The sequence below is a fragment of the Talpa occidentalis genome, unplaced genomic scaffold, assembly GCF_014898055.3.
Source record: "Talpa occidentalis isolate TD23 unplaced genomic scaffold, MPIMG_talOcc4v2.1 talOcc4.6, whole genome shotgun sequence".
NCBI classification, from domain to species: Eukaryota; Metazoa; Chordata; class Mammalia; order Eulipotyphla; family Talpidae; genus Talpa; species Talpa occidentalis.
In genome coordinates, this window is record NW_023604972.1 from 49,764,306 (window position 1) to 49,776,420 (window position 12,115).

The 12,115-nt window shown below is 39.9% G+C and overlaps 1 protein-coding gene across 10 annotated transcripts in view; it reads right to left on the minus strand.

The window, feature by feature from the left end:
• TMEM150C (transmembrane protein 150C) overlaps positions 1-12,115 on the minus strand; it is an 86,330-nt gene that overhangs the window by 19,740 nt on the left and 54,475 nt on the right. For 6 of the 10 annotated variants that reach the window (XM_037529921.2, XM_037529919.2, XM_037529922.2 and 3 more), the window contains one exon: positions 1,964-2,053. In XM_037529921.2, the coding sequence (XP_037385818.1) occupies positions 1,964-2,043 (80 nt within the window). In that variant the 5' untranslated portion in view covers positions 2,044-2,053. The remainder of the gene's footprint in view (positions 1-1,963; positions 2,054-12,115) is intronic. The other 4 variants (XM_037529925.2, XM_037529923.2, XM_037529920.2 and 1 more) reach the window with 1 other exon arrangement.

The window sequence follows — 12,115 nt, forward strand, 5'->3', positions numbered from 1 at the left end:
AAAGAGAAGCTGAGAAAGAAGCAGCAGAAGCCGAGAGAGAAGCAGAGAATGCCGGAGAGCCCAGACAGAGTGAAGACTTACTTGCTGGGGGCTGGGAGGCCTGTCAGCCTCCCGACCCCCTGGCACCCCTACCTGTCATGTACATGGTAAATCCCAATAAAAGACCTGCAAGCCACTGAGGACTCTGACTCCTCCTTTACCCGGTCTGCAGGATCATAGAAAACCTGCACCGTGTCCATTCCTGCCCTTTACAGAGCCTATCTTGGGGTTTGTTAATTTTATTTTATCAAAGAACTAGCTCTTGGTTTCACTGATCTTTTGAACTATATTATTGTTTTCTTTCTAATTTTTATCATTTCCTTCTTTCTACTGATTTGGGGCTTCATTTGTTCTTTTGCTTATTCTTTTAGTTGTAAAGTTAGGTTGTTTAATTGAGATTTTTCTTGTTTTTTTTGATGTGAATCTGAATTGCCTTTAGAGCATCCACAGACTAGGATTTCCTCCACCCTGGCCATATTTTCCTTCTCTCCCCGCTCTGTCTTCCCTGCCCCAACAAATATCAAACTCAATGCAAAATCTCGGTGGGAAAGTCCTCTCTTTTGCTGAACCTCTGGGTCTTTCTTTGAGCAAACTTTATTGTAGTTTTATTTTCCTTTTAGTAGTGTTTAAGGAGGAGCATGATCCATACCTTTCTTTTCTACCATGTTAGTGAAGTCCTCAGAATTCAAATTTTCTAATTTCTCAGGAATATATGTGTGCCTTTTTTTAGCATTTATACTCCCATGTATTATTTTATTTGATTTTTTAAAATATGCATTTGGTTTATATATTTTTTTTACATTTTTCCTTTCCTTTTCTTTTACAATGTTTGCTTTCTTTTCTCAGGTGTAGTCCCCATAGAATTCCCACCACCAGTTCACCCGTGCACCATCACCATAGTCCTTCGTGCTCTTTCCTCTCTCGTTTTGATCCCTCTCCCTCCCCTGCAGAATGTCTCTGATTTATAGATGTCTGTTTTCTTTTGTTTTACTATATTTTTTATTATTTATTTCCCTAATGCCTTACTTGGTTCCCCTATATTCCTCCTATAAGTGAAACCATCTGATATTTTTCTTTTTCCTTCTGACTTATTTCACAGAGCATAATCCCTTCTAGCTCTATCCATGTGTGCCTTTCTTAATCAACTGCAGGGAACTAAAATAACTTTCCTTAAGTGAATAGTACTTGAAATAAGAATGGGAATGTTTTGTCATAAGCCAAGACTCTTAATATAATGCTATCCATTTTATAAACAAACCAAATCCAGTCACACACACAAACTGGACTGTGAATGGAATTCTTAGCATGTTAGTGTCAAATGAGCAAATCTTGCAAATAATGAATCCGTAACACTAGTTTATAGAATGTAAATTTCTGGGGGCCTCCCTGGTAGCACAAGGGGTTGAGACGCAACACTATGAAACTATCCACAGCCACTGCAGCATGAGTTTGAACCCTGGCCAGGGAGGTGGCCCACATGGTGCAGCAGACCTCTCCTGACTCGCCCGCTGCTCCCCTCAGCAGTGTACTTCAGTCAATCTGCCTGTTCTGTTCCCCACTCTGTCGCTGATGAAGCCTCTCACCCCCCCAAACCTCTGGCCTATACCCCAGTCTTGTATGCATAAATACATAAATCTTAAAAAAAAAAAATAGAATGTAAGTTTCTTAAAGAATACAGGAATACAAAATAAAATCAGTATTTTTGATTACTTGCTTTGCATAATTTATTACTCATTCTTTTTATTTACCTGGGTAACCCAGAAGGGAAGCAAAATGGGAACTTTAGCAAGTTTAAATAGTGCTTTAGCAAGCACTATTTAAAGTTATTTATAAATACATTCCTAGAGATATGCCATAGACTATTGAAACATCATGCTTTTATCTGTTTTGCACCTTAGTTCTTAAATAATCAGAGAATACTCACACGATCCACAACCCAGCTGAAGTGAACAAAGTAAATACAAGAGGCAAAAACATCCACACGCTGCATTTCTTCCCATCCATGCCTGTCCTGCTGAAATCAAATAAAAAGGTATTAGTGACTAAGGCAAAAAAAAATTCCATCTTTCAAGATGGAAAGGAAGCTTAACAGAAAAAAGTGCTTTTTATGACACCATGACGAAAATTGTAACTGCCACTACACATGTGGAAATCCCTGGGCAGTTTACATGAATGATTGTTAGCATTAGCTTAAACATTCCACTGTCTCAGTTGAGAACTAATGGAAAATTTTGCATAGAGACATTTTTTTTTAAAAATTTATTTATTCATACAAGAACTGGGGTACAAGCCAGAGGTGTGTGGGGGGGTGAGAGGATTCACCAGAGACAGAGTGGGGAACAGAACAGGCAGATTGACTGAAATACACTGCTGAGGGGAGCAGCGGGCAAGTCAGGAGAGGTCTGCTGTGCCAAGTGGGTAGCTCCCTCGCCGAGGATCACACTTGTGCTGCAGTGGCTGCGGACAGCTTCAGAGGTTGTGTCTTAACCCCTTGCGCCACCAGGAAGGCCGGAGACATTTTATCTTTATATAAGTTCCAATATATTTAAAAATGGACAAAAGGGTTTAGATTAGGACTTTCAGAAGAGTTAGGTACTAATGGCACACTCCAACCTACTTTAGTGCTATTATTAACATTTTGGATTTATGGACTTGAGGATCTGGCATGTACATATGCCTACAACTTGGCAGACAAGAGTGTTAGAAACAAATGGTTACTAAATAAATTAGCTATGCAGAAGGAAATAACAAATGCTTGCAAATCTGAACTTTTCTCATGACATGTATTGAGTAACTATCTCAGAAGACTCTAAAGCAGAATGCTCTGGAAAACAATGCATTGTCCATAACTTTAAATTAGCTCCAGCAACACAATGAAAGTCATACAGATGCCAGACATTTGGGATCTTGTTTTAAAGCAAAATTACACGGGATGTGGTATGTAACAACACCTAAAGGGGGAGGCCCTAAGCCTCTAAAACAAACAACATTGTAAATCAATGTTACCTCAAAAGCAATCATACGTACATTAAAAACCCCTCGCAACCCAGAGCTCAACTGCTGCGCCATTGGGGAGGCCCAACATTTGTATTCTTAACTAAGTATTTTATATACAGGACATATGAAAATGAACAATAAAACTCACTGCAGAAAAAAAAAAAAAAAAACAAACCCCACAAAAATGAAGTGAAAATCAGAAACTTCAGAAGTGTCTATGGAAAGTGATTGGTTTGGAAAAGGAAGAACGAACTAATTATCACTTCTTCACCCATCACATCAGACAAAATCTATTTGAGACAGGGACTGCCAACAATCCTGAAGGCAAACAGAATACCTGATCCAAGAAAATAAATTACCCTAGTGACTTTCATAGTGGACCTGACAAACAGCAAGACAATGTGATTAAATGGCACCTCTAAGGAGATGCCACTGCTCATTATTTTAGCTTTAACAATTAACTGCAAAAAGTTGCTTGTTGGGTTTCAACCAGCATGGCCATATTTCTGGTCTCTCATGATAACTGCTTTCCCCTGCTGGGACTCCCTGGCCCTTCAAAGTGTTGAAACCAGAGAGAGAACATGGCCCCCTTTTTAGTCTACCTGGCTGTAAGGTCTCAGGAAGTTCTTATTTCCCAGAACTAACCTATTTGACTGGGCAGTTTCTGCAGACAAGTACCGGTCACCTGGACCTAATGTTCCTTAAATAGTCACGCTGTAATCTAAACACCTGTCGAAACAGCAGTGTGAAATAAAGTGCAGAATCTAGGAGCTGAAAGGCATTAGAAGAACTTCCAGTCAATTTAATTCAATCTCATTCAATTCAGTCCAATTCACAAATATTGACACCTACTTGTACCAGGGATTCTACTAGGTAGTGAAAATACTGAGGTGAGATCTAATGAACACAACTATTTATACGTGACACTATGCAACATATCAAAGCTATTGCATGAAACAGTGGTGTATGGCAATCCAGTTTATATAATGTGGAAGAATGATGAACATTTTAAGCATATACATTATGTTTTTTCAGTGTTTATTCATTTATGTCTAGAAAACTGTGGGCTTATAGTGAAGCTCCCAATTATTTATTTATTTATTTATTTATTAATAGGGGCATGCTTTTATTTTATTTATTTGTTTGTTTTTTGTTTATACAAGCACTGGGTACAGTCAGAAGCACGTGAGGGTGAGAGAATTCACCAGAGCCAGAGCAGGGAGCAGAGCAGGCAGAAGGACTGAAGTACACTGCTGAGGGGTGAAGCTCCCAATTATGCTAATGAAAATAATTCCATCAGAAGCTAAGCTGTAGAGGGAGTAGAGAAAATAGAAATGTTGATTCAGCAGGTAAACTGATTATATAGATCTGCCCCTGAAATAGGGGGCTCTAGCAGGATGAATATAGCAGAAAGGGCTACACTGGAATAAGAGGTAGGAGACTTAGATCTCTCTCTCTTTTTTAAAATTTTTGCATAGAAGGACTGGGGTGTAGGTCCCAGGTGTGGGGATGGGGGTGAGAGGATTCACCAGAGACAGAGTGAGGAGCAGAACAGGTGGATTTACTGAAATACACTGCAAAGGGGAGCAGCCGGCAAGACAGGAGAGGTCTGCTGTGCCATGTGAGTTAGCTCCCTGGCTGGGGATAGAACTCAGGCCTTAGGGGTGATAGCACTGACACTTAACCCCTAGGTCACGCGAGAGGCCCCAGGAAACTTAGTTCTTAACCTTAGCTTTGTCAAAAACTGACAACTGGGCCTGACTCAGTTATTTAAATCAGTAGTATCATTTTCACAACTCACTATTGAAGAGTGCTGATTTTGAAGAGGACAGCAAACATTGATGGTCTCACAGGGTAGTAGCACCTTGGAGGTTAACCCAAGATCTTTGCAGTAACAGAATGCTCCAATGTACAGCTAGCAGTCTCAAAAGAACTCATGCTTATTAGTCATTTTTACAGTAAACCAGATGCCTATTTGTTAATATATAGCAAGAATCAACTGCCCAATGGACAAATCCTCAAGTTGTCTCCACTTTTAGGACCATCTATATGGGAAATTTGGGAGCAGGAAGTAGAGTGAAGGAAGTAACGAGATAATTCTGAGACCGTAGCATCAACCAGCAACACCTCTATGTGCTAATTCCCTTCAAAGAGAGACAGTACAGTAGGATGGGAATGGTGAGGCAAGGCCTTGGACTGAATCTTAGCTCTACCGCTCAGTAACTTTGTGAACTCTGGCAAGTTATTTCATCTCTTAAGCATTTGAAATGATATCTCATTAATTCCCTATTGAATAATGTATTACAATAGGTATATTTGCATGTGCTTATTGGCCATTTATATATCTCCTTTGGAGAAATTCTGTTCATATCTTTTGTACATTTTTTTTTAAAAAGATTTATTTATTTATTTATTTATACAAGCACTGGGTACAGTCACAAATGTGGGAGGGTGAGAGAATTCACCAGAGCCAGAGGGGAGAGCAGAGCAGGCAAAATGACGAAATACACTGCTGAGGGGAGCAGCGGGCGGCAGGAGAGATCTGTGCGCCATATGGGACCCTCACCCGGTGGCCAGGGATCGAACCGGCGCTGCAGTTGCTGCGGGCAGCTTCGCAACCCAGCACTCAACCGCTGGGCCACCAGGGAGGCCCCTCTTTTGTACATTTTTAAATTGTGTTGTTTGTTTTTGCTATTTAATTATGCCAGTTTATATATTCTGGACACTAATCCCTTATCAGATGTAAGATTTACAAAATCTCCAATTACGTGAGTTACCTTTTTACTGTATTCATAGTATTCTTTGATGTACAAATGTTTAAAGTTTTGATGAACTTCAATTTATCCTTTTTTTTTTAATTTTGTTCCCTCTGCTTTTGGTGTTCCATCCAAGAAAATGCCAAATCCAGTGTCATGAGGTTTTCCTCCTATGTTTTGTTGTAAATGTTTTATAGTTTCAGCTCTTGCCACTTAGGTCTTTGATTCATATGGTACAAGGTAGCTACATTTCTTTACATGTAAATATCCAAAACCATTTGTTTAAAACATTTTTTTCCTACATTGACTGGTCTTGACAGAGCAAAAGTTTTAAAAGTTGATAAAATCTTTTTTTAAAGCTTTATTTATTTATGCATACAAGAACTGGGGTATAGGCCAGAGGTGTGGGGGGTGAGAGGATTCGCCAGAGACGGGGTGGGGGGAACAGAACAGGCAGATTGACTGAAATACACTGCTGAGGGAAGCAGTGGGCAAGTCAGGAGAGGTCTGCTGCGCCATGTGGGTAGCTCCCTGGTTGGGGATTGAATTCATGTACAGTGGCTGCAGAAAGCTTCATAGGTTGCATCTTAACTGCTTGTGCCACCAGGGAGGCCCAAAAGTTGATAAAATCTAATTTAACAAGTCTTCCCTTTTTTGGAACTCACTACCTAGGTCTTGGTCTTGAAGGTTTTCTCAAAGTTTTTTTCCTAAAAGAGTTACAGTTTTACATTTAACTTTGTGACCTGGTTATGTCTTCTTAAACTGTAGGTCCCTACTGTTTTTATTGAAATTAGTTAGACCCCAGACAGTCTATAAGTCACTTTGACAAGGATTAAGAAATATGTGATGATCTAAATCAGTCTTCTGAATAGTAAAGGAAGATTTATAATAATATATATTTCAGCCATAATATTCTCTATCATGCCAACTTCAACTGACAGTGTGAACTAAAGAACAAAACAATGATGGTGTGTGTGTGTGTGTGTGTGTGTGTGTGTGTAGAAGTGAAAAGCTCCCTAACCTGCTTCACCTCCCTATCCTCTTTGAGTTATTGAGACTACAAGATCAAAGTAAAAAGCTCTATCAGAACCAGTTTCTGGTTGTTTCCTACAAATGCCCTATCTGACATATTTTGATCCTTTTATTTCTTTCTGTCATCCTGGTGGAACCCTGTAAACAAAGAAGGGGAACTCTGTTACATACTTTTTGTTTTTGCTCAAAATAATTTTTGTCCACGATTAGTCCATAATCAGCTTATAATGTGAGAACCAGCAATAATGAAACAATACTGACTGATAAATTCTGTGTTGGAAGAGGGCTCCTTGAGGTGTCAGAAGATGAAGGTTTGGTTTGGTTTGGTTTCATTAAACTTTCTGAACTGTTCTAGCTTGACAAGTTCAGATATTTGTCTGGGAGTACCTGTGCAAAGACTAACTGAATAGATCTATTTAACTCTCTTCACTACCTCCATGGTACTAGAGGATTAAATGTTAAAACAGAGAGATGACTCTTTATTGCCTCCAAACACCATTGAATGAAAATGGTCCATTGCTTCCAGTTACATTAGAAAGTGTCACCTAAACTTTACATTTCCTAGCAAGGACAAGTTCCACACTTCCTCTGAGTGTAGCAACACAGTACCTACCAGCTACCATTTTTCCCTTGCTTTTTTCAAAGAAAGAGAGGAGAAAGGAAGTCACACACCATACTCCCAGATAGTTTTATCTTTGCTTTCTGAATTATACTTCTTTTTTTCATTTTGCATAATACTTACTTCGTGCATATATTTCTTTCATTAATATCTCACAGTAAAAAACAGGATAATTGTTCCCATGCCCCAAATGATAAACTCTATCTGGAACAATGACACTTAATGAGTTTCTGACAAAAGGAGGAAAAGACAGCCAAAATTGCATAAACCATCTTGAAGGGTTCTGGCATTAGATTCAATTTGGAAGACTCTCCTCCAAATGGTTTCATTTATCCAAATCATTTGCAAAGCTGTTATCCAGATGGTCCAATCCTCCTAGTGAGCCAATACTGCGAACTCTATATATTTCTATCACGTGTTCTTTCCTGCAGTAAATATCATTCCCAACAAATATCATTCACTCTTTTTCCCGTGGCAGAAGTAGAACTGCATCGTGGGGATTTTTCAACACAGTGAGGAGTCAGAGGTTGAAAACCCCACGTGCTCCCTGCTCCCGTCTGTGACCTGCATCCCTGAGGCTCTCATTCTTTTTTTTTTTTAAGATTTATTTATGGGGTATAAGCCAGAGGTGTGGGGGGTGAGAGGATTCACCAGAGACGGGGGCAGGGGAATAAAACAAGCAGACTGACTGAAATACACTGCTGAGGGAAGCAGAGGGCAAGACAGGAGAGGTCTGCTGTGCCATGTGGGTAGCTCCCTAGCCAGCAATCGAACTCGTGCTGCAGTGGCTGTGGACCGCCTCATAGGTTGCATCTTAACCTCTTGCACCACCAGGGAGGCCCGCTCTCATTCTTCCTCAGAGAAAAAGAAACGGTATCAAAGGTTTCTGGTGGCTCCTGCTATTGACATTTTTGTTCCTCTGGAAGACTTCTAGTTGCAAATGCCCAAAAGATATCTGGCCAATTGAAAACCTGTACTTTCATAGAAGCAAACAAAATGTTACTTTAAACCCCCATTAGTTTGGCATCCAAGACTTCAACTACTTTGATTTGAATCAGGGGTCTTGATAAAGTTGAGGTCATATAATTATTCATGATTTTATCATTAAATTCCAAAATGATAGTTCTTAACAGTGGATATATTAATGAAGCTACTAAAGTTGAAGAATATAGGGTACTATTACCAATGTTAATTGTTGCAGATAAAACTTTCTATTCTATCAGGCAATAGTAAACCTCTTCCAATCTACAAGTAGAAATATAAAAGCCCTACAATCATCTTCATTTATAGCTATAAAGACTTTTTTAGTGATGGGCCTCCCTGGTGGCACAGGGTTTAAAGTCTCAGCTCTATCAAGCTATTGCCAGCCACTGTGACATGAGTTTGATCCTCGCCAGGGAGCTAACCCAGGTCTAGTACAGCAGACCTCTCCTGTCTCACCAGATGCTCCCCTCAGCAATGTATTTCAGTAGATCTGCCTGTTCTGCTCCCCACTCTGTATCTGGTGAATCCTCTCACCCCCACCTCTGGCCTACACCCCAGCACTTGTATATATAAGTAGACAAATAAATCTTTTAAAAAAAACTTTATTAGTGAGAAAGCACTTATAATAATGACATTGAAGTGTCACAAAGGTTAACATAACCTTTTCTGTTTTCTGGGACTGGAAAGGGTTTGTTTGTTGTGTATTAGAAGGATTTGTACTACCAGGGGTTAAGAGTAAGAAACAGCTATAGTCATGGACCCTGGAGCAAGATTACCAGGGCTTGGAATCCAAATTCTACCACTTAGTAATTATGTGATCTTGGTTATTACATCCTCTCTGTGCCTGTTTCTTCAGCAATAAAATGAGAGTGAAGGGGCCTCCCTGGTGGTGCAAGGGGTTAAGCACCGCACTATGAAGCAATCACAGCCTCTGCAGCACAAGTTCAATCCCCGGCCGGCCAGGGAGCAACCCACATGGAAAAGCAGACCTCTTCTGTCTCTCCCACTGCTCCCCTCAGCAGTGTATTTCAGTCAGTCTGCCTGTTCTGCACCTCACTCTGTCTCTGGTGAATGCTCTTACCCCCCACTTGTCTGGTCGGTACCCCAGCTCTTGTATGCATAAATAAAATAAATCGTTAAAAAAAAAATAAAATGGGAGTGAAAATGGCACCTATCCCACAGGGTTTTTGTAAAAGGTTTAAGATACAGTTAAAGCACTACTAACAGTGCTTAGCAGTTAACTTTTTAACACACACTAAAAATATTCCACTGTACGTGATGTTCAGGGTCTTTAGTGATGGCTTTCTCACAACTTATTAGGAAATGAACTTCCCCGTCACAGCAATTTTTCATTCTGCACTTAAGGCTAGCTGGAATGGAGCAGGAAAAATTAACAAGTTGCCCATTTATGTCCAGGTTTGCCATAGGGTATGAACCAAGAACTTCCTTGATTCTTTTTAACCTTCTGGGAATCTTAAGTTATTTTCCATGCATGTCAGGGGCCAATTTGAAGGGCTTGTATTATTTTGCAATTTATTTACAATAATAAGTTATAATGACAGGAACTATTTGCTTTGTCCCTAAAATGTTTACAGGCTCGCAGATATAAATCAGCCTATGGAGGTCTTTAATACAACCAGCTCCTTATGCTGACAGTTAACATTTTGCTGTCATGGAATCTTAAGTTTGGGAATGCATGAAAGTTCAAGTGACCTGGTATCACCCTAAGAATATATGGCTTCCTAGGGCTTCCTACGGTGGCACAGGCGGTTGAGCACAGTGCTGTGAAGCTGTCCGCAGCTTCTGCAGCATTGGTTCGATCCCAGCCGTCCAGGGTCCCACATGGCGAGCAGACCTCTCCTGTCTTGCCCGCTGCTCCCCTCAGCAGTGTATTTCATCAGTCTGCCTGTTCTGTTCCCTGCTCTGTTTCTGGTGAATCCTCTCACCCTCCTGCACCTCTGGCCTGTACCCCGGTTCTTGTATAAATAAATAAATTAATTAAAAAAGAAGAAGAATATGTGGCTTCCTTTAAGCAGAGATATAAATAGGCTTACTTAATCTACAAAAAAATTAAATTTTTCCCCAAAATAATTTTCATAAGTACTGGCAAGAAACAATATGTTAGCTACTAAAGCGCTTCTATAAAATATTACCATCTTGGAAGGAATATGGTGATTTCTAAGTAGAACCTATCATGACTGGTTTTGCCCCAAATGTTCTTAAAAAAAAAAAAAAATCACCTTCACTCAATTGACAGCGACTATGGGATTCTTCCATACTAGTAGACCAAAAGATTCTTTTTTCTCAGAAATAGATGAAATACACTGTCCCCATGTTATTCACAGAATAATCTCAGAAGAAAGTCCCTTCTACCTGTACTTCAACAATAGTTTATTTGAGTTTCCATGACGAGATCCTCAGGGTCCACTTATATTTTCAATAATATTAAAAAATATTACCCACAGGAGGCAGATATAATTGCCAATCCAACTGTTTTTTTTTTTCTTCTTTTTTTCCTACTAACAGTCTAATTTTATTTAGGACCATAATTGTGTTCAGTCCAAGGGTAAGTCTTGACTAGTCAAAGCCAACAGCAGCTATCTCATTTTCCTTTAACGGCTATCTTTTCAGACCCTCTTGCACTCTTGTCAATAGGATTGTGCAAAACCTCTTTTCTGCCCACTGCACTCCTTTCCCACTTTGGATGCTACTGTAAAAATGTGATAGCTAGTCCTATGGCAGCCCTCATATAAACATGAGACTAAAGCTACAAGAACCCAATGCCAACAGAATGGCAGAGTAGAAGGTGGAAAAAACTGACTCCTTGATAACATCATTGCAACACTGCATCAAACTCCAGATATCACCAGCCTCCAAACTTCTTATAAAGTGAATTTATTAAGTCCTTATAGCTTAATCATCAGAGGTTCACACAGCACTAAAATCTAGTCTCCCTTCTTCTATTATAACTTGGTGAATACCTGTTTTCAGTTACACTATAATTAGCAACATTTCAAGTAAGTGTGACCCTGTAAATTCTGTCCAGTGAAATTTGAATTAAGAAGCATATGCTAATAGTTTTGTATTAAATAGGACACGGTTTCTATTTTCTAGAGATGCACACTACAGTGTTTAGGAATCAACTGTCACAATGTGTGGGTTCCTATGAACTGGCAACTAGCTAGCCACTCATGGGCAACTGTGACCTATTTGCTATCTACAAATCACAGCAGAGAATTCCTTGACTACCTACAGAGTAAAGCTGGTATCAGAGGCAGGCTCGGGATGCCTAAACAGGTGTTGACCTGATTACGTGCCTATCTCCGTGGTGGTCTCAGATAACTCTACCTGTGATAACATCATACTTTGCTGACACAAATGTCTCTCTCTCTCTTTTTTTTTAAAGAGTAGAGGATCCTGCTTCTTTCTTTCTTTTCTTTTCTTTTTTAAAAAGATTTATTTATTTATTTATTTATTTATTTATTTATTTATTTATTTATTTATTTATACAAGCACTGGGTACAGTCAGAAGCGCAGGAGGGTGAGAGAATTCACCAGAGCCAGAGCCGGGAGCAGAACAGGCAGAAGGACCAAAGTACACTGCTGAGGGGAGCAGCGGGCTGCAGGAGAGGTCTGCGCGCCATGTGGGACCTTCACAGGTGACCGGGGATTGAACCGGCGCTGCAAA